This window comes from Panicum virgatum, chromosome 9N (genome assembly GCF_016808335.1).
Source record: "Panicum virgatum strain AP13 chromosome 9N, P.virgatum_v5, whole genome shotgun sequence".
Lineage (NCBI taxonomy): Eukaryota > Viridiplantae > Streptophyta > Magnoliopsida > Poales > Poaceae > Panicum > Panicum virgatum.
In genome coordinates, this window is record NC_053153.1 from 55,171,283 (window position 1) to 55,194,309 (window position 23,027).

A 23,027-nucleotide genomic window follows, 5' to 3' on the forward strand; every position below is an offset into this window, starting at 1 on the left:
AAGTTATAAGTTTCCAAAAAAGAAAATTATGAAGACATGCAGACCCGCTGTCGGAAAGCGTTTGCCAGAAACCCTTCTAGCGCGCGCTCTGATTAGCAAATCCCCCTGACCTCCTCTCAAAAAAGAAGAAAAAAAATCCATGCCCCTGACCTCCCCGACGCACAGCTCGCTCGCACTCGGACACACGCCCGCAGGCGCCGCCGGCACAAGCGCCCGTCCGCACGAGCGTCGCCGCTCGCCGGCGCCGGCTCCGGCGACGAACCGCCGCCCACCGATAAGGAGGAGCTCCGGCTGCAGCATCCGGTGAGTTTCCCGTTCCCGTCGTCCTCTGAATTGATTTCTTCCTTCCGTTTCTTTTCCTCCCTAATTTCCTCCTCCCCGATCCACGTTTCGGTTCTAGTGGCCTGTTCTTGGAGCAATGCTAGTGCTGGTGCTCGCGCAAGTGCTAGTGGTAGTGTAGGATCTGCAACCACGACTGATATAAAATCCAAATGGCTGAACTCATTGAACATGATGATTTGGTCTTTGTGCGCTCAAATCTGAGACACGTCAAGCAAAAATAAAAGCATAGAGACTAGGAGAAACAAGAATGTGGGATGTAGGCGATCCATTCGACCTATTTCTTATTGTTGCGAACTTTGCTATGTATTGTTTCTTATTTATTTATTTTTAAAAAAATTTGAAACGTATCCACGTATCGGTGGTTTTGGGGGAAATGTCGTATCGTATCGGCCTCATACTGATACGCGTATCCGTATCCGTGTAACATACCATTTTTTAAATGGTTAAAATAAAATGTTTCAATTGTTGTATTTCAGTATACTTAAATAATGAGGTATTGATTATGTTTAATTGTATATAGACATCGAACAGAAGATTATATTTTGGTATTTTGGCAATATAGATATCAAAGAATAAAAATCAATGCTTCACTATCCATTATGCATTGGGCTGTATTTAGGATGTTGTGGCCTTGTTTGATCCCTTTTCCATTCCAATTTGTTCAGTTACCTTATGATCTAAAATGCTGTAATGAGACCGACATTTGAAAGGATTACTTTGATCCCTAGGTGACGTGGATATTTAGCTCCTTCTGTACTTCCCTTTATTCAAAAAATGGAAATCTAAAGCTCGACTGTATTTTATCTTCAATCCTTCACCTGATAACATTTTGTAGTGTTCTTGCAAGAAGAAAAAATATTATAGAATGTCGCAGATATATAGAATGTATTTTGCACTTCAGTCCTCTGGTAGGATCAAGACTTTGAAAGGTGTGAGTAGCATGTTCAACAAATGTTAAATCTTTGGCACATGGAATTTAAATATGACGGTGGAAGGTTTTATAGAACATCTCTTGTACAGTTGGGCTCAGCTTTAGTAGAAATTGTATATTAGCGTATCACTAGCTGTGTTAACTGTTAAGTATTGTGGCCTTTTCTTTTTATATATCTTTTTAGGTGATAGGCACTACAGTCTTATGCTTTGCTTGTTGCACACCAGGTAGTGCAATGAAGGTCAAGATTCTTCAGTGGCATACGGTAGCTTTTTGGACGTGGGATGCACAAGATGAGACATGTGGCATATGCAGGATGGCATTTGATGGCTGCTGCCCTGACTGTGAGTTCCCTGGTGACGATTGCCCGCTGATCTGGGGTGCCTGCAACCATGCTTATCATCTTCACTGCATACTGAAGTGGGTCAATTCTCAAACATCTACACCCCTTTGCCCCATGTGCCGTAGAGAGTGGCAGTTTAAGGGCTAAGGCACAAGGACACATCTGGAGCTGTATTATCACCAAGTGGCTTCCATTTCTCATTGGAGAATGCTGTATTATTTATTTATTTTCTGAAAAGTAGAAATCCTGATTGTCAGCACCTTCATAAGTGACCCTGTGTATGCCTTTGACTTTGTGACGAAGCAAGTGAACCACAGCTAGGCACCTGCTGAAGTGACACAGTACGCTCCCTGATTTTTTCAAAAGTTTGTTTGTTCTTATTGTTTAACTTCTGAAGGATTCTAAGTGTCAGCCATAGCTATGCAGTTGATTGAATTATCGCTAGATGAAAGTAAATGTATGGTTTTTCTTTGCAGAATCTACCCCAGATTTGTTTTCCTTTTCTAGAGTGAGCAAGCTGTCACAGAGTTTAAGTTGTTGGGTGGGGGGGATGCTAATTTAGAAACAATTTATGTCTGTCTATTTCTCTCAAAATATATGAAGTTCTCCCTTTTCAATATAGCCCAAAGTACTCAATACTTGTGGCATCAGCAAGCCTTGTGTTTGTGTGCCGATGATCTGGGACATCCAGACTGGATCTTGACCTTTTCAGGGTCCTTCGAACTGAATCTATTTCATGTAGCTGCTCAGGGTGGCAAAAAAACAAGTATCAATGGTTTTTTCTCTCTCTCGTATAGCAGTATAGCACCTCTAAATTGATGCCTAAATCGGTCACAAATTGTTGTGATGTATATCTGGAAATAATCTAACAGTTTCAGGATTTGGCATATCGGCATATCAGTATATTATTTGTGCAACTTTGTTGCTTCAAGTGTTCAATCTGATAATGTTCTTTCTTAAAAGCATTGCAGGTCATGGCGTGGCCAGGAAGGGAAGCAAATATGCATTTTTCCTCTAATGTTATTTGCTTGTATATTTACTCTAATGTTATTTCTAATCAATCTGTTTTATTTTGTTTGTACATTTATTCTAAATTGCTTTAGAGTTTATTATGTTATGCTTTCAACTTTTAATAAAAGTGTTTTTGGAACTGCATGATAAAAATATCATCGAAATATACTGAAGTGAGATCTTGTTTTGATGTTTTTATTGAGGGCAACTCAATGGTGCAATCAGATTTTAATTTCGATGCTCAGGCGTAAAATTACAACTTTTAAACTTGAGATTAATTTTGCATGTGCTGACATCATCTTTTTTGTCCTTATCCTGCTCCGATAACGCAGTTGCTAAAAAGGGAAAACCTGATACCCAGTTTGCCAAAAAAAGGGCTGCATCCTGAAAAATATAGCTCATCTTCTATGTGCCATCACAAATTAGCATATTCCTTATATATTATCATTTAAATTTCTCATCTCTTACGTGTCCTTACTGATGGCAAATAGGGGATGAGAAAATATAAACGATGACATATAGGGGATGAGAAACGATGGCATAGAAGAGATATGTGCTATGTGTAGCTAGGATTTTTGCATGGGGTATGCCAAACCAAAATATTTTGTATGCAAACTGGTAATTTCATTTATTAATTTGGTAAAATTTCATAAAAATTACTCAACAATTCCATAAACTACTACGAAATAGCATAACAAGAATTAAATTACAATCTTGATAGTTTAAAATTGCACAATAATAGTTTAGAATATAAACGACACAACCTTAAATAACAAATAGAATTACAACACTATTTTTCAAGCTATGATTTCTAATAGCCATGAAAGTCTTGACTACACCATCTTCATCCACATTTTCGAAAATGTCTCTCAATTAAGGTGCCTTGCATCCAAGAGATTCACTCATCCAATTAGTGTGTAATAGACCAATGCAATACATCCCTAATTTCTACTATATGCAAATTCAAATTAGATCGACCAATCTAACAAGTAACAACAACTACCTAACAAATCAGATCACAATAACAAGAAATTAGAGTTAAGGATTTGTCAGATCTGGGATTGCGGGATTACTTACAGATGTGGAATATTGTAGAATAAGGGATAGCGCATGGTATGTACCTTATTCTGGTGTAACTACTCATATAGAAGTAGAATTAGTCAAATAAAAGAAAGCTACCTGAAAAGTAAACTACCGGATATACATTGGGAAGGACTTCTTGAGTAGTATTCGGCTAGGATTTCTATGTAACCTTGTCATTCCAGACTATAAAAGGGCGGGCAGGGTTCCCCTCAAAATATATCGATCATCTAAGGCAATATAAACAAAACACAGGACGTAGGGTTTTAGGGATGCCACTATCCATCCCTTCGGGGTGCCTCTCTCATCTCGCGGCTCAAACCTGTTTAAAGCTTTGTGTTCCTTGCACCATCGGTTTCAGACTTGTCGATTCCCTACCTACAATTCTACTGCTTGGGGTATCTTTGAGCAGACTTGGCGGCTAAACACCGACAGCTGGCACGCCAAGTAGGGGAATTCGTCAAGATCAACACCGACAACTGTGCGGTGCCTGATCGTGGCACCACCTTCATCTTCATCTCCTGAGTCTGCGTCGCCAATGGCTCGGATGGGTTTGACAGCCACCTAGCCAGCCCCAGGGAGAAGGAGGCATCCCCGGCAAAAAAAGAGCGACACCACCGACGAACGCCCCGGCGATCTTGGCGAGATGCTACTTCCTGACCTCGCCAAGGAGATCGAGGAAAAACTCGTTCTCAACACGAGTTCTACTCGCTCTCCGATCAATCTTAGATCGGAATCTACCCAATCTAAGATTCATTGCGTCCAACCCACTTTCGGGTTATGCAACGTATCTTCTGTCAACCAGAAGATGCTAAGATCCATCTACTCCACACAGGAGGCAGACCTAGACGACCAACGCCACGTCGAGGACGATGGCACCACCACTGGCCGGGAGGCTCTTGTTTTCGACGTCTACTCAGACTCAAATGATGGCACCGAATCACCTTCGGACAACAATCTGGATCTGATCTTTGCTGCCATGTCCCAACTCAACGCTAAGTTCTGGAGCCCAGACCACAGAACTACCCACAGAACTACCTGACTGCTCGCGAGTAGTGGCCAACATCGAGGATCTACCATACCAACATAGTAGGCCTCTCTCTTCTATTCAGGAGGGAAGATCAGGAGAAATTGTCCTAGTTGACTCCAGCTCAGAATTTGGGGACAACTTGAGAAGAGAATGGAAACATAGAGGGGGAAAGCTCACCAGGTCTAGAACTGGGCGCCGTGGCCGGCCTTCTCCCCACGGCTGAACGCTGTCGCTGGTGCTGGCAGCCGGCGGGAGTGCCGAGCCGGGGTGGCGCGGTCAGGACGCAAGGCCCTGGGCGCCTGGCGCCGGCCAGCAGGAGCCAGGGAGGGGGAGTGCCGAGCCTGGGTGGCGCGGTCGGGACGCAAGGTCCTGGGCGCCTGGTGCCGGCCAGCAGGAGCCAGGGAGGGGGAGCACCTGAGCAAAGCACTAGGGTAGGGAGCCGAGGCGGCTGGGGACAGGGCGCGCCGCACGCCGGGGGCCGGCGCCGAGGCGCAAAGGCATAGCGCCGCCGCTGGCCGCCATTGCGCAGCCGATGGGAGAGGCAGAGAGCGGCATTCCTGGAGAGCGGACAGGGTCACGGGTAGGACTGGTCACGGAATCAGAACATGAGAGTCGGCGAGGCTGGAGTCCGGAGACAAGGGAGTTTTTTCTTTAACCTAAGGAGCTTATTGGACTGGGCTGCATGGGTATGCCGTGCCATACCCATGCAGCTCTCTAGCTCCGCCCCTATGCCATCACGTGACTTGCGACGTGCGATCGTGTGGCTGCAATTCAACACATATTTTGCCACTTGTGTTTCTCACATTTAAACCGTTGTGCATTGATTAAGTGTTAATCAATGTCCGGTTAATTCCATATTACCCAGTTAATTGTCATGATCATCCTGGATGAGTTTTAATATTTTTTATGGGCGACAAGAAAAGATAACGGCTCCTTGAGAGCAGCCACGCCTATATAAACGGACTGAAAGCATTCAGATGACTCATACTCTTAATTTCTTGCTATTTTTCCACCTCTCGCTATGTTGTGTCATTGAGCTGCTGAATCTCGTCGGCCCTTCCCGTGGCGTGCACTCAGGAGGAGGGTAAGAGGTATCTCTGAGTCCTTGTCATCATAAAACCTGCACGAGGGGCAGCAATAAGGTTTCTAAGTAGCGTATTTGCGCGACTACAGGTGTATCCATCAAATTGGAGCAATTATAGACAGTACAGTTTGTTTTAGAGCAGGTAGGTAAAATTCAATATGACCCAACACCACATATTACATTTTTCTTCAAATGGTTTTGTATATATAGTACTCCCTCCGTCTTCAAAAGAATGCAACTCTTGCTTTCCGAGAAGTTAAAAAAAAAATCAAATTTGAGTAAATTTATACAAAAAAATTACTAACTTTATATATCCAAATAGGTTTAGTATAAAAGTATATTACATGATTAAATTAATGGTACTTATTTTGTAACATAAATTTTATTCATATTTTGTAAAAAAATTAATCTAGCTTGAATTTTTTTGACTCAGAAGCGAGAGTTGTATTCTTTTAGGAATTGAGGGAATTCCTATGAATACACATACGCAAACCCTACCCCTATGAATACACGTACGCAAACCCTACCCCTATGAGCACCTTCGAAGAACTGGACCGGCAGATCTGGAGATTCCTGAAGTCACCATTGGCGCCTCGTTGTCGACGGGAACATCGCTTACCACTTAACGCATAACGCCGGAAAATCCTGGAATAAATCCAGGAAAGTGCGAGCACCCGTGCCAAGTTGAGGACTTGAACCCGGGTGGGTAGGTTCCACCACAAGAGACCTAACCAACTTATCTATGATCAATTCGCAGGAATGGAGGGAGTGTATATGTACTAAAAAAATCAAAAAATACACAATATAACAGGCCTGCCCCTCCATACCCGACGGCCCAACATGACCCAACAGCCCAACTTTAGGACTCGGAAGAAGCCCGCTTCCCTCAATCCAATCCCTCCCCGAGACCCCGATGCCCGACTCCCTTCCCTTCGTCGTTCCTGTTCCGAAGTCCGAACCCTAGCTAGGTGGCCGGCAGCTGCAAGAGGCAAGCACGATGGCGAAGCTTACGAGGCAGTAGAGTGCGGTCAGCAACGCGCCACGGCGCCAGTGCGTGCCCCCGATGCTGCATAGGGCGGGGCCGCAGGGGGCTCCGCGGCGGGCAGCGGTGGCCGAGCACCAGAGCCGAAGCAACTGAGTTACTAAGGTGAACATGTAAATGTTTTGTAAATTTGTGATTTATGATTGCAATTTGCGAACGCTTGTGTATTTGTGACAATGTGGTAGTGACAATGATGCTAGTTAGGATCAATTTTATGAATCTATAATTTTATCTGTCAAAATTGTCATTTCAAATTTTGAATATTCATGCTCCATATCCTGAGACCTGAGCCATGCCTGTAGGTGATGGCATATAGGGGATGAGAAACGATGTCATAGAAGATATATGTGCCATCGCGTGACTTGTGACCTGCTACGTGCGTCCGTGTAACTTCAATTCAACATATATTTTGCCACTTATGGCTCTTATATTTAAACTGTTGTGTACTGATTAAGTGCTAATCAATATCCGGTTAATTCCATATTATCCAATTAATTGTCATGATCATCCTAAATGAGTTTTAATATTTTTTATGGGAGTCATCAAAGAGATAACAGTGATTTTGCGAGCGCACGGGCATGTGGATATTTCTTATTACAGACCCAGTCCTCGACGTCCTCAGTTCCCCACCCGGCACGCACACCCCCCGGACCTGCCCGTTGGTGCACCCTGTTGACAGCCACCCGCCGGCGCAGTCGGACGTGAGGTCCTCCGAGTTCGGGAGCCGCCCCTCACCGCCTCACAACACGCTTCGCTGCGCTCCAGCAAGCACCTCGTGCCGCAGCGCGGACGCGTCGGGCCCGTACAAGTACTCCGACGGCACTGACACCGGTGAAAAGTCGTTGGTGCTGTACAGCGCGACGGCGAGCGCCACGGGCGCCAGGATCAACACTACGATCTTTAGATAAATCGAGCCCAGCTGTGGCAATGTTTTCTTGGTCCGTTAATCGGAATTTTAATCGGAGTCTAGATAAATTAATTTGAATTCTAATTGCAATCCGGACAAATCAATTGAAATCTCAATCGGAACACAGACAATCAATGTCTTGTATCATCATGGCACGGTTTGTACAATTACTCATAGCAAAGTACATGTACTATATATTTTTTTTGGTGGAAAAGGACTTTCCATTAACAAAGAAATGCAGCACGATCGCTGGCCACTAGGTCCTCGACAAAAGTCGGAGTGCTCTCCCAACGGAGGCCGGCACTCGGAGGACACTTAAAGACACTTACAACCCAAAGCCGCTAGGGCATGTGCCACCCTATTACATAATCTAGGGACTCAACAACAAAAGAATTGAAACTTGTAGCTAACCGGTACTATACTAGTTTAGTTTAAAAAAGGAAAGAAAAAGGTAGCATTTTTTGGCAGAGGTGTTACATCCCGTCCGGCGCGATATATGTATGTATCAGAGTTCTCTTTGTTCAGAAACTGAGAAACGGTTGGACAGTCAACCGTCCATGTATATTTAGGAAAAGGCATCAGCAAGAAGACTTTGTGGTACTGGTTTGAACGGGTCGTGGAAGACTAAACATTTTGGTGATGGTGAACGGCTGTTGTTTGAGAGGGTGTTGGATTGGATGTCCACATGGTACATGAGTACGCCGCTGTTTAACGGTGGCATTTCTGTACTCACTTTGTGCACAACGTCCTTGGCTCCTTGCCGCCCAAGAGCACCGCACTGTTCTGTTTTTTTTTTTTTGGGCACAATCTTGGAACCTTGGAATTGAATTCCATTCTAATAATTATAATTTAAATACGAATCTGTTAATCTAATATGATTACTATTGTTGGTTATACAAAGAAGATACTTATGTGATATGTTTCTACTATAGAGGAGTGAGCCAAAAAGTGTGTTATAAGTTACGAAATAAAAACATTGCTTGGTTATGTAAAGAATCAATTTCCATCTCCCACCCTATGAATTTATGATAGGCTTATATCTAAACTTTGAAAAGTTGTTGGAAAGTGGGGATGTCAAATTCTTTATTAAGTAGATTTCAATTCCTCCAAAATGAGAGGATCCAAAGGGTAACTTAATGAAAAGGTTGCGGCTTCAGACCCTTCAGGGAGGGTATCAAACTATCAGTCCACAATTATTACAGGCACATTCAAAATTCAAATCATGTTGGGTTTAACATTATCAACCAATCTGTAGAGTAAAATTAAGACATCTGTGAGGCATGAAGAACTTCATAATCAAAATTTTAATCATTCTTCCTCGACTAGCTGCGCCTTTGGGTTGTTTTTTTTTGGGAAGGGGAGATCTTCGGACTCCTTTGTAATTTTACTTTTCTTCAGGGTCCTGTTTGTAAAACGGAGGCTGTTTGGGTTGTTAATGCGCTGCACAGAGTCTAGAACAGAAGCCAAATATATCCCTTGAATAGTATTGACAAAGAGGTTTTCTGTCTGCACAAGTACGACAGACAAGTTAGAAAACTTGGACTGACTTTTCTTTTACTTTTTTGATATATCTTCTATATTTTAATGAGAATGTGAAATCAAATTTATTACTAGACTCTGCCCATCCTTTAGCCTAAGCATAATAGGAAGATGAATTGGCAACCTAATAATCTTGTAACATTCGTCATATTCAAATACCCGGCTTAAGACAAATGAAGTACCTTGATCTATGGCTAAAGGTTGTGGTATGCCTAATGTATGAATGATATGCTCTATATCCTTGTTTTTCATGTTTTTGAGATGAACAGTTCCGAGATTCACCGAGCCATCAACATGAAGCAATGTATGAATGGCCGCCTAATTATTCATCTTCTCAGCGGATGATCACTCGTGGAGTTCAGCTGATGATTTAGTGAGGTCGATCCTGCTGAGGAATGTCTCCGTCAGTGAGCCGTAGTACAGATGCTTGCCGACCTTGAGCCAGCCGGTGGTGAGGGCCAGCCGCGGGTCGGTGTACATGGACACCGGCTCCCCGTCCGGCGTCACGCTCACCGTCCCCGAGTTCTTCAGCCCGTGGGGAACCGCCACGAACTTCTCGATGAGGTAAACCAGCTTCCGGACGAACGGATACTTCGTCAGCAAGTCCCACTGAAGAGTTCTCCCCTGCAGATTTCAAACGATTATAGTCTAGGCTCCTCGAGATTTTTTTTTAGCAGATGCAAAAAAAAGTTCTTTTTTCCTGATGATGACACATAAGAAGATGAGATTTACCGCAGACAAGGCAATCCAGTACCGGCCTTCTCCGTCGTACCGGATGTTGTCAGGGAATCCCGGCAGGTTGTCGATGAATTTCTCCACCGTGCCTTTCTTGTCGCCGGTGATGTGGTACCTCGAGCACCGCCTCCTGCGGCAGAACGTGAATGGCAGGTCAGGTCACATGCCGTAGTGAACATCCAGGCACGCAGCGAGAGGCTTCATCACAGTATACAACTGATTCGCTAGCTGCTGAACTGCAAGGTAACGTGCGTGAACAGTCGGGCACTCACACCACCGTCTCGCAGTAGATAAGGGAGGCCTGGTCCGGCGAGACCGCGACGCCGTTGGCGAAGTAGAGGCCGCGCGCGAGCACGGCCGTGCGCCCAGTGGCCGAGTCGAAGCTCATGAGCCGCCCGTGGGGCCGCGCCTCGAGGATGTCCGTCATGTGGTTGGCGAGGTTGTACTTGTACGACGCGTCCGTGAAGTAGACGGTGCCGTCGGCGGCGACGTCCACGCCGTCGGTCAGCTTGAACTTGAGGCCCTCCGCCGTGTCGGTCAGCAGCTCCACCTTCCTCTCCGGGCTCACCTTCAGCAATCCCTGTCATGCCAAGGGCATCAGATCAGATGTGATGTTTTCTCAAAAAAAAAAAAGAAGATCAGATGTGATGTTCCATACGAATCCTAGAGCGGTTATGATGAATGGAAGTAGAGCTGTTTAACTAACGATGTCCGCGTCGGCCACGATCAGGTCGCCGTCCGCGGTGAGCACGACGCCGAGCGGGCGGCCGCCGGTGCGTGCCCAGTCCTCGACGTCCCCGCCGGGCACGCTGACCCTCCTGACCCACCCGTCGGCGCACCCGGTGTAAAGCCACCCGCCGGCGGCGTCGTACGCCAGGTCCTCCGGCCCAGGGAGCCGCCCCTCGCCCACCCGCTCGCTCCGCGCCAGCGCGCGGGCCTCGTGCCGCGGCGCGGACACGACGGGCCCGTACGAGTACTCCGGCGGCATCGGCGCCGGCGAGAAGCCCGTCGGGCTGTACAGCGCGGCAGCGAGCACCACCGGCGCCAGCACCAGCGCCACGGCCTTCAAGAAACCGAGCCCCGCCGCCATGGTTGGACCGGAGACTGGACACGGCGGCGCCGCAGCTCGCACGGCGGCGGCAACCGGATCACAACTCGAGCGGGTGCGGGTTTGTTTTTGTGCTGTGCTCGGCACGGAGCGCTGACTCACGCCTTGCCTAGGACTAGGAGCGCTTGCTCTCGAGTCTCGGGGAGCGCCGCGCGTCCACACGTGCCCCCCATGTGGACGCTTTTATCTCTTCCTTAGATCGAGATCAGGCCGCGACATGGGATGGGAGGGCATCACCATCCTCCGTCTCGGCATGTCGCGCTCGCGCGAGCCAAAAGCTCAACGGTGGAGTGTTCGGCTAGGACACGACACGAAGCTGGCCAACGAATGAGTGACAGAGCAAGAACAAAAGGGCGAGTGCAATAAAGAGATTCGGATCGATCAAGGAAGATTTTGATTATCCTAGACTTGGGCGATAGTGAAGGATAACCGGCTAGCGATACTCTATTGCAAGCTTACCAGCAGGATATGCATGGCCAGTTCACACGTCGCTGTTTTTATTTTTTCGTTAGGGCCACACAGATGCAAGGAGCGGGATCGTCGCAAACTGGTCAAAATTTTTGGGTCCCACCAAACCTGCAAAAAATGCTAGCCACTATTTATAGGTTCGCAGATAAACCCATTTGCATTCATAGACTCAGAGTATTATTGTATAGTTAGCAAGATTGAAAACTTGGTAACTATACTAGAGGAGTGTCACGGTGTTAACACTCCTCTCTTATACTATGAAACTCTCATTCCTCTCTCCTTATAAATGACTCAACCATATCAACAAATTTGCTAATGTGGTAAGATATTTAATACTTATAACACTTCTATAATACTCCCATACATTGAGATTGACCTTATGTCGATCGTGGAACATTCAACCAATATTTTAGTGATAGGCAAATCAGGAGCGTATCCAGGCTAAAAATACCATCGATGCATGTCATCCGGGCCCACAACATGATGTATCATCTTCACATATGAAGACTAATCTGCAGTTAAACTTCAAAACTTTATTGCTATCGTTGGTTACATCGGCAGCTTGGATTTGTTTTTTGGGGCGGGGTTTCTTCCACATGTTGCGTCAGCACATCGCTGTATGATGGTGACATTTCATTAATCAGTTGATGATGAGGCTCAGCATGCAGTATGTGCTCTGATAGAGAGGTTCAAAAAGTAAAGTATATCACCTTTTCTTCACCTCACCTCACCTCACCCCAAAGCACACAAGCCAAACTCGACGGGGTGTATAGCAGTAGCAACGTCGCATGTATATACGAAAAACATAGTACGAAGGAACCACAAAATAAAAGATCTACGCACTCTGTAAAACAAATTAGTATACGGAGTACGGACACCTCGGGCACTTACTCTATCTAAGACCAAATTAAATAGCCTCTAAAAGATACCAAATTAAATTAAGCCGTTGACTTCCCGAGGTCTTCCCGCTTCTTTTCAATATCGTTCCGCAAAAAATATCGAAAATATACCTCTGCCACGACCCGCGAGCAGTGGATCTGGTTAGGATTTAAACCACGTTTGGATCCGTGTACTGGTCCATCAAACGGAAGTGCTAATAAAGTGAGCGAAACTTTAGTCTAGATTTAAAAAAATTTAGCATTATATATAAGTACTAATATTTGTAAAATCAAGTACTTAGCTTATCCAAACAAACAGCTCCGTGGAATAAGTACGTGCAAGTCTTGTTCCACGGAGTCACGAGGACCGGTTGCCCAACGGGCCGACGGTCTCGATTTCCTTCGTTGGGTGGGGCCAGCCAACATCTAACGTAAAGCCCGCAGCAACTTTTACATCTTGGGCCGTCAGGATAAAGCCCAACGAGACATCAGCAGCAGATTGACAGCGTTGCCGTGGGGCCCAGGTAGACGCGTGTGCGGCGGAACCGCCGCGGGCGAAACCGGGGATTGATCCAGCGGAACTGAGGCCGACCAATCTGCGAGCACCGAGTCCATGCAACGGGGCTGCCTTTGGTTCGCCTCCGCTCGCACCATCGGACGGCTCCGCAGGCGCGACCTCCATGGATGCGGCGGCTCTCTCTCGCGGTCGGATGGTCAACGCGCGAGCTGCGAGCCCCTCTCCCCTCCAAAGCGGGAAGTCGGCAACAGACAATGCTATTATTCTAGGCTTCTAGCTAGCTTGTCGCTGCACTCCACTTGTTCGGCCTCCCTGTGATCCTGCCCCCCACGACCTCCGTCCTCCGGCTGGCGATCGATCGCCTCGGCTCCGGCCACCAACCGGCGGCGTCACTCGCCAGGTACTCCAGGAGAGGACAGAGGAGAACGCGATCGGGTTGCTAGATCTAAGCAGGTCAGTCTCAGTATCCGACGAACGTCTGATGATGATCGGCTTCCGGTTGCTTGGTAATCGTAGTTGGCAGCAAAGCCTGCAGGCCAAGGAGATCCGGATGGGGGCATAGAGCAGCAGCTTCGGATGGGGCCCTCGATCATGTTATTTCCAGCTGCTCATGCTCTTCTTTAGTATCTGTGTTTTCTCAGTATTAGCCTGACATGTTCGTCTGCAGTTCATTTCTGGGCCCCGACATTCAAGTGGTGCCTCAACGTCGCCAACGTTGCTGACTTTGTTAAGCCACCTGAGGAGATTTCCTATCCACAGCAACTAGGTACACAGACTTACGTCGTTGCAAATGATCCGCTTAATTTGATCGTCATTTCAATATGCCGCTGCTGATTCCTTCTTGAAAGAAGGTTTGTCTACCGCTAATATAGTGTGATTGTCTCTGCTGTACTCTGTAGCTTTGGGCTGCAGCGGACTCATTTGGGCGCGCTATAGTATGGTCATCACACCGGTAAAGCCACCGTGCTATTCTATCTATATCCTCACCGGTTACATTTATATTTTCTTAGTCAATTTTACAAATGCTGTTCCAGCACGTAATATTGGTCGAGGTTTATCTCGTGGCTTGTCAATGTAATATTCATGAAAATAGTTGAGTCTGTGAGGCCCGGCCTGTTTGAAGGAGCTAAAGTTTTAGCACTCATACATGCATATGTTAAAGTTTTGAAGTCTTTGCTAAAGTTTAACACACTCTATTAATATTTCTGTTTGGATGAATTAGTACTAAAGTTTAGTACTTTCAACCATTAGCACTTGGATCCAAACAGGATCTAAAACTAACAAATATGATCCGCATCTGAGTTTGTTGTTGAAACTGCATGCTCGGAGCTGTTGAAACGAAAGTGACTGCAAATTGAGTACCCCACAAAGACCACGTTATGACCTTTCGATTTTTGGCAGCATGCATCTCACAGTTTCATGCCCTGTTTACACTTTCAGAAAAGTAGGAGTATTTCCATATCTATTACTCTTTCAGACGAGTAGGAGTATGCAGTAACCTACTAATTCCATTGCTTCCAAATTCAATGTAGAAAAATTGGAACCTTTTCACCGTGAGCTCCGCATTGGCTGCTACCTGCACCTACTAGATCTCACGCAAAATACGGTACGCACGTTGAGCCACGGACACGTTGTAATTTCTTTATGCAAAATCTGACGAACAAAGGCATAACCCCCGTTATTCTCTTTCACAGGAAAGATTTCTTCAGTAAGGAAGACAACGCTGTGATGGCGCTTGTGGAATGATCGACGAGAGACGACGACCACAGTGTTATGTCCCTGAAATAAAAACTTTTGATATACCATTTGTGTCGTTTCATTCAATCTCGACCATTAAACAGCACGATATTTCCACACCATCCAGCGATGCAGACTGTGTGCTGAAATGGGAACGAGTATGCTGACATGGTTGATGCAAAACACGAGCATGCCTGGTTGTGCATTATTTCCTTATGATTGTGACCAATTTCTCGCCAATCGGCATGCGCGCGCTGGACATTTTACTGTTTTTCCTCTGGCAACGGTGGATTTCTCGCCAATGGGCATGTGCAGGACATTATTGTTTTCCCTTCGGCAATGGTGGTCAGCTCAAGATATTGTGTGCCAAGATTTGCCTGCTATAGACAGACGATAGCCTGAATCTTCTGAACATGGAAAAGAGTTGGACAACCCAGTGGCTGATGATGTGCATTTTTCGTATCGTTTCAGAGCTTCAGGTGATCGCTCGACACATACAAGCCCCACAAATTTGAAGAAACTGAAGGGATTGCGAGCTGGAGTTCCTAATAAGGGCACAAAGAGGGGTGGGGGGTACACTACCGGAAACCGTGCGTTTGCTGTGTGCTAAAACATTTGTCGTGTGCCAAAACGTCTGCCGTTATCACCTTTTTTGCCGAGTGTCGGGTTATACATTTGCCGTGTGCCCGACAAAAAAACCCACGGCAAAGAAAGCCTTTGGCGACGTTTGGTTGCCGTGGGGCTTTTGCCGTGTAAAACCTTTGTCGTGTGCAAACTGGGCTTTGCCGTGTGTTTTTGGCACACGGCAAAGTGCCTGTGTCCCATAGTGGTAATAATGCATTAATGCTGGGGCTAGTGGGCTACCATTTTAAAGACAAGCCTAACAAAGTTTACACCATGTTACAAGATCCAAATTCGACTTGTTCGTAGAGATGACACACGCACACACATGATCAGAAATGCTGCTGGGAGTAGCAGTCGAGGTTGTCGCCATAGCCGGCGCCGAACATGTCGCAGTAGCGCTGGTAGTAGCCCATGCGGATGCGGTTGACGTTGGCGTCGTTGGGCCCCACGCCGCACTCGATCCAGCCGTTGATGATGTTGGTGATGGCGCCGTAGCCGGGCACCCGCCCCCGCTTCGGCGTCAGCGTCCGACGGCGCCCAGTTGCCGAGGATCACGTCGTGGCACGACAACTTGGGCGGCTGCGCCGTCATCCAGAACCAGATGGCCGTCTTGAACGAGATCACGGCGTCCGTCGACACGAGGTCCGGGTTACCGACCAGGTCCGCGCCGATCGCGTCCCTGGCCTGCTGGTAATTGGCCTGCCTGTTTTCGTGGAAGAACATTCATGGAATTAATTAAGAACGGTCGGGATGGACGAACCGGTGGCTAATAAGATGTCAACGCTCGTGTACCTTTCAAGGAGACGTTCTACTACTACTACTACTACGTGTGATGGATCGATCGTTTAGATTAACAAATTTTTCTCCTAATGTTGTACGTTATTAGAGCAACTCTAGCACATACTCTAAACAGCCCTGGATCTCCAATTTAGAAGGTTAAACAAAAAAAGATACACTCCGGCATAAACTCTAATAAGCCCTCTATTTTAATTAGAAGGCCTCCAAATCCCCTTATCCACCCTTTATTCCTAGGGGATCACTAGGAGCCCTCTTTATAAGGTAGAATTTAAAGTTTTTTTTAGGTTACACAGTATAACTCAGACCCCCACAAAGGTAGAATTGAGATCTATTGCTGAAGCTAAAGCAAATTTGAAAGCTCTTAAAAAATAGAGATAACCCTCATTTAACATTTGGAGGGTCTGATTTGAAAGGATCGTGGCCCAAGAAGGGAGGTTTGAATTAGGACTTTTTAAAATTCCTACCAAGTCCTCAGCCTATCACTAGTGTTGCCCAAGCCTATAGTTCAAAGACCTAAAGTCTAGAGCACACTAGCATGATGAAACTAAGTAGGTAACCACACTAACAAAGCCATTTTCCTATGATGATCACACTATCATGCAAAGGCTAGCCCAATGGAAGCAAACTAATAAGTGCAAGTCCTAGTTTCAAACAAACAAGCAAAGAGCAAGAACTGAAAAACAACTAAGTAAATTGCTTGAAAGTAAATGAGAATGGACAAGAGACAACTGGATATTTTTCCGTGGTATCGAAGAGTTGATGCTCCCCCCTAGTCCACGTTGGAGCACCCACAAAGGGTATCGCTCCCTTGCATCACGAAGAGCAAGTATCCACTAAGAATACCCATTCTCCATCTCCGGAATGGTGGGCTTCAAACCGTGTACAACTTCTTCTTCTTGGGGCTCCCACAAACTCCAAGAGCTCACCAAGAGCCTCCGATCACCAAGACCGTCTAGGTGTCGTCAAACACTAAGAGTAACAAGCTCTAAGCCTTCACTTGACCATCACTCAGTTGGCCCTAAGACTCTAGCACACTTGCACTCTTACAAATGATTGATTTCTTGTTGAATTGCTTGATCTCAAGTTGTGGATGTGTTCACTCAGCTCATGGGGTGGCCTCTGATGTCCAAGGGTTCAAAAGGCAGTGAAAAGACCCGAGGTACCCCCTTAAATAGGCTAGAGATCACCAAGTGGTCGTTGCCCACTTTCTGGAATAAGTAGACCAGGTCGGATAATCCGACATAGCTGGGTCGGATCATCCGAACCAACTAGATTTTCCAGTTTAGCCGTTACAGTTTAAACCATTGCTGATGTAATCATTCCGACCTGTTTATCCGAACCGTACTTGATCAAGCTTCGGATCATCCGGATCAGCTAAGGATTTGAATTCCAGATCAACGTCTCTTGATCATTGCCACTGTGTATTTATCCGACGTCCAGAGAAGAACCAGTCGGATTATCCGGTCCCACAGAGACAAATCCCCGCTGAAAACATGCTCTCTACAGAATCACCCGACGGTTTGTCCGACGCCCAAATGTTTAAGGGTCGGATAATCCGAACCCAAAGGATGTTTCCAGACCCTGAAAACATGCTCTCTGAGTAATGCTAGTACTCAAAATCCGATGTGTATCAAATAGGGTTGGATAATCCAGGTCTTTTGGTGTTCTTTGCTTCGGATAATCCGAGCCCACTGAAGATTTGCTGTTTCTGATTTCTGACTCGGGGTTGGTTTGAATGTCGATTCTTTCTGCTTTTCTGAGTTCCATGGCATGTCGTGAGTTGGTCTTGAGCAAGTGTGCATGAAATCTAAGGCCAACTCTTTGGATGATCAAGCTACTCTCTTAGAACCCCCCTAATAGTACGGCCATGAACTAAAAACTATAAACCCTATACTAAATCAAGTGTCCTTCATCTCCTTATGACACTTGAGTCTAGAAAGGTCCTTAATCTTGTGAATTTGAGTCCATGACTTTGAATGTTGATTTTGAGGGGTATCTTTTCATTTGTGACTTTAACAGTTAAACGATAAGCGCTACAAAACACACGTTAGTCACAAATGTCGTCACGAATCACCGAAACATATCGAGTAGCATCTACGGGCCTAGATGCTTTCAATCTCCCCCTTTTTGGTGATTGGTGACAACACAAAGATAGAGATAGCAAATAAAGAATTTAAAGCGCAAACAAATAACTGAAGCAACTGAACTAATGTATCGCCATGTCAACACAGAGTCATACACAAGAACCAAATGACATGTCTAATACATCAAAATCCATGAAAAGTCCAAATCACGCCACAAACCTCCCTGAACCCCCTATCTCTACTCCCCCTATCTATCTCCCCCTTTGGCGACAAAGCACCAGAAAGGAAGGCTGGAGCTAACTAATCCTGGGGCGGAGAAGACGGTGTCGGGGCAGTCGAGCTCGGAGCGGCTATGAAGTGGTCGACATCGCTGTCGTCGTCCGGCACTGCTACCTGAGCCACTATCATTAGAGGCGGTGTCGGGGGCCTAGTGTCGTGGCGTGGTGCTCCTGCCCCAGACTTATCGGCTTCGTTGTCGTGAGCTCATCAGACGGGAACTGTAGGAGTATAGTCCTCGTCGTCCTCGGAGTCCTCTGATTCTGTGGTGGCCAGGTAGTGGGGTAGCTGGGCCTCTGCAGCTGCAAGAGAAGCATCGGCGGCTGTGAACGGGTCCTCATCGACTGCTGCCTCTACCTGAGAATCCTCTCGGAGCCTCTACTCGGCTCTCCACTGACCACGAGCTCCTCTGCGACCATCATTCAGTGAAGTAGGCGAGTAGTCTTTGAACGAAGTGGTCGAGCTCTCTAGGTTGTGCATCATCCGACGCTGGTCAAGCTGAGCTAGGATCCAACTAATCCAGTGAGCGTAGGGCTGCCTCCTGCTAGATGTGAGCCCCTCCATAATCATATCCTCGAGCTCACAGATAAAGAAATCAACGATATCGAACGGCAAACCTCCGAGGATGTAGACTAGGAGCCACTACTGAAGGGCTGTGATCCCCTCACTGTACCCAATCCTGAACAACAAGCTCCTCTTTAGTGCAAAGTGAACCACGTAAGCAACTGGAGTGAGCCGGCTGGGAACTCTGGGAGTGCCTGGGAGGAAGGGCTGATGGAACAAGAAACTCACGTCCTCGTCGGAGGGAAACATCGGCTCCTTCGACCGACGTGGTGGGTCTGCGTCACCGTAGGTGTGAAAGTGTAAAGAGTAGGGCTCCTCCGCTGGGAGTGTCACACCTAGGTACCTCGCCAAGCTCTCCCTGTTCAACAGATACTGCTTCTTGTTGAACATGAACATGATGTACTTCCGGTCCTCTCCAACAAACAGAGTGGCGTAGAACACACAGACCCACTCCTGGACGTACTCACGTCTCTCTGACAGGAGTGATGGCAAGCCGGGGTATCTCTTGAAGAAAGGCTCAATAGGTACACCCCTGGCTGCTACTCGTAGTGCTCCCCAGTGCAACATCATGTGCTCGCTCATCATAATCCCGAGCTGGGCGTACCCAAAGTAAAAAGACTCCTGGAGGAGTGTGTGGAAGTATGGGTCTGCATCCCTATCCTGCTGGTTAGGAAACCAAGTCTTCTCGTCCACATATCGAAACTTCCTGACTCGGTTCACCGTGAACTCCCGGACATCTATCAGAAAAACTGACCTATCCCTATCCCCAGACTGACCCTCGGGCTCACTGTCTGCCTGCTCCTCGGTCTGAGCTGCTGTCTAAGGCTGAGTGTGAGCTCCAGGCCTCTGAGGGCGTCCACCTCAGGTGCGAGGACCACCTCGAGCAGGTGAAGTCTAAACTATGGTCTGAGGAGGTGGGCCACGACTGCGCGCAAAACGGCGCAAAGTCAGAGTGCCTGGCGGTGGCTCTGCATCTGGCTCTAACTGCCCCTGAGTGTCTGCATGGGACTCCCTGATCTAAAACGGCCTCTGAGGGCGGTCTGCAGCAGCTGCGGCTGCCTGTGCACACTCCCACTCTCGCTCATCACGAGACCGCTTCTTCTTCTTAGGCTGCTCGTCAACCTTGGCTTTGCCCTTTCTGTCACCTGCCATCTGTTTCAAATAGAACGGTGGAAGATAATAGAATAAGACAGGGCTATATATAACAAGTACTAGAAAATAATCTAGAGATGAGAAGGTCCTAAGCAAAGCATAGGATAGATTGAGCCTAAAAACATGATTCTAGTAGATGTGCACTTGCCCTGATGATTTTCAATGAAACATGTGCAAGTGAGAGTGTGCTAGGAGTGATAAGTGATGTGAACAAGGTGCAAGTGTACTCCTAGAGACAAGATGTGCTCTAAAGTGTAGGCAGTGAGCATGTGTTATGTGAGCAGAAAGTGATTAGAGCATGTGCAAACATGTGTGAAGAGAAAAGGTGCACAAAGACTCCTAATATGTCAAGAAGTGTGATAAAAAGTGTACAAGAATTAGTGACACTCCCAGACAAGATATGTGCTCTAAAGGTGTAACCATGGCAGTGTACAAATGTGTGAGCATGTGTGTGTAGATCAAGATTTAGGGATATGTGAACATGTGTGAAAGATGATCTACATGAAGTGCATCACATGTTAAAACCAAACTAGGCCATACCCTGAGAGATCCTGAAGCAAACGTAGAAGAATCAACGAAGCTTGCCCCTTGAGGCAATTGGTCGAGCACCTTGAGTGCTGACCTCGGAGTAGGACAGAGAGGCATCACAAAGGCGCGAGCTCGGCTCCCCTGGTGTGCGCGCGGTCTCCAGAGAAGGCTGCGGGCGGCTGTGGTGGTGGCGCAAGCCGGCGGTGGCAGCGTCGGAGGGCGGTGGCGACACGAAGCGGCGCTAGGGTTTGGCATGCGCGGCGGCGGGTGGAGTGTCGGCCCGGCGGCGCTGCTGCGGTGGAGCGGTGGCGGCGACACGGCTGTGCGACGGTGTGGGAACGAAGGCGCGTGGGTGTGGAGGCGGTGGCGTACGGGAGCGGAGCGGTGTACGGGCGGCGGAGTTGGGGTGAAACGGTATGATGGAAGAGAAGAAACTGACGCCTAAGGCCCACGGGATTAAGCGGTGCTGACAGCTTGGGCCCGCCAAATTTGAATGCGTCGGATAAACCGATGAGTTTCAGCACAGAGGCGTCGGAGCAACGCGTCGGATGAACGTTGACTGAAGCTGACGCAGTCAAACACTGAGCTTCGGATAAACCGACCGGAGGGGCGTCCGATAAACAGTTCAAAGAACTCGGATAATCTGACGCTGGAGCTCAGAAGGGGTCGGGCTAAGTTTGACTGAGAGCTCAGAACAGGAATTAGATGATGGGATCGAATAATCTGACATGAGAGAGTGCCACACGTCGGATAATCCGACCTGAAGGAAAATTTTCTGTTGAACTAAGTCTTTACTTCTGATACAAATCTCAAAAAACCAAAGCAATAAACACTCAATTTGGACCATTTTCAAGTGACAACCTCACCCCCTCAAACACTCATACTTAGAGATGCTCAAAGAGCTTTTACATAACGTAGGCAAAAGAAGATCCAAGCGATTAAGAGCTTAAAAATGGGAATGTATGAGTCATTTTCCTATGAACTTAGAGATTGAAACTTTAAGTTCGCTAGGACATGACTCAATAGGCATGAAAGCGCAACATTTGTCTTATCACTCTTGTTGAGTTGTCAAAACATATTGGGCATGTATGACATTCTCTGAGCGTGATATCTCCTTTGTGATGCTACTAACGCAATGCAATGCTATGCAAGACAAGAATTAAACATGAATGCAATCTATATGACAAGAAGAATGCATTGCAAGAAATTTAAATCTATCTTGTCAAGTTTGAACCCTCGGCAAGCTTCTTCATGATGAACCTTTCTTCATGCCATGAGCGAAACAAGTGGTCCACCGGCTCATGCAAAACCCATGTTCATCACTATCTTGATAAGGTTAGACAAGCCCCTAATATGTACATATGAGATGCAACTATATGACAAGGCAATTACATGACGTTAGAAGCATCTAAAATATTAAGCTCACTTCGCAACCTACAAAAAGTGCTCTCATCTAGGGGTTTTGTGAAGATATCCGCCAATTGATCTTCGGAACGAACACCACAAAGTGTAATGTCATTCCTTGCCACATGATCTCTTAGGAAGTGATGGCGAATATCTATGTGCTTCATGCGAGAGTGTTGAACCGGGTTGTTAGCAATTTTTACGGCACTCTCGTTATCACAAAGGAGAGGGATCCTATCTAATTCCACACCATAGTCCAAGAGGCTTTGCTTCAAGTAGAGGATTTGAGCACAACAAGCCCCGGTGGTAATGTATTCTGCCTCCACGGTGGACAAGGCCACGGAATTTTGCTTCTTTGAGGACCAAGAGACCAAAGAACGGCCTAGCAAGTGGCACCCACCCGAAGTACTCTTACGGTCAACCCAACATCCGGCAAAGTCCGAATCCGAGTACCCTAAGAGAGTAAAGCTAGCACTTTTGGGGTACCACAAACCTATGCTAGGCGTGTGCTTGAGATATCCAAGGATCCGCTTCATGGCACTAAGGTGTGACTCCTTGGGATTAGCTTGAAAGCGAGCGCACATACAAACACTAAACATGATATCGGGCCTAGATGCGGTTAGGTAAAGAAGCGATCCAATCATAGAACGATAAAGAGTTTGGTCTACCGATTTACATCCCTCATCAAGGTCGAGATGTCCATTAGTTGGCATTGGAATCTTGATCGGCTTGCAATCATCCATCTTGAACTTCTTGAGGATGTCTCTTGTATACTTTTCTTGATGGATGAAGGTTCCTTCCTTCAATTGCTTGACTTGAAAACCAAGGAAGAAGTTGAGCTCACC

At 46.8% G+C, this 23,027-nt stretch overlaps 2 protein-coding genes and 2 pseudogenes across 2 annotated transcripts; 2 read left to right on the plus strand and 2 right to left on the minus strand.

The window, feature by feature from the left end:
* The first annotated feature begins 242 nt into the window (after positions 1 to 242).
* LOC120692060 (anaphase-promoting complex subunit 11-like) lies at positions 243 to 1,973 on the plus strand. Its single transcript, XM_039975270.1, has one exon. The coding sequence runs from the start codon at positions 1,509 to 1,511 to the stop codon at positions 1,761 to 1,763; it is 255 nt and encodes an 84-aa protein (XP_039831204.1). The 5' UTR covers positions 243 to 1,508; the 3' UTR covers positions 1,764 to 1,973.
* A 7,249-nt stretch (positions 1,974 to 9,222) lies between these two features.
* LOC120693084 (protein STRICTOSIDINE SYNTHASE-LIKE 5-like) lies at positions 9,223 to 11,361 on the minus strand. Its single transcript, XM_039976488.1, has 4 exons — positions 10,751 to 11,361; positions 10,317 to 10,624; positions 10,042 to 10,174; positions 9,223 to 9,933 (listed from the first exon to the last, which is right to left on the minus strand). Exons 1-4 carry the CDS (start codon positions 11,132 to 11,134, stop codon positions 9,655 to 9,657), a joined length of 1,104 nt encoding a protein of 367 aa, XP_039832422.1. The 5' UTR covers positions 11,135 to 11,361; the 3' UTR covers positions 9,223 to 9,654.
* An 8-nt stretch (positions 11,362 to 11,369) lies between these two features.
* LOC120689132 lies at positions 11,370 to 14,905 on the plus strand (annotated as a pseudogene).
* Positions 14,906 to 15,705: 800 nt separating this feature from the next.
* LOC120689133 lies at positions 15,706 to 19,668 on the minus strand (annotated as a pseudogene).
* Between the last annotated feature and the right edge of the window lie 3,359 nt (positions 19,669 to 23,027).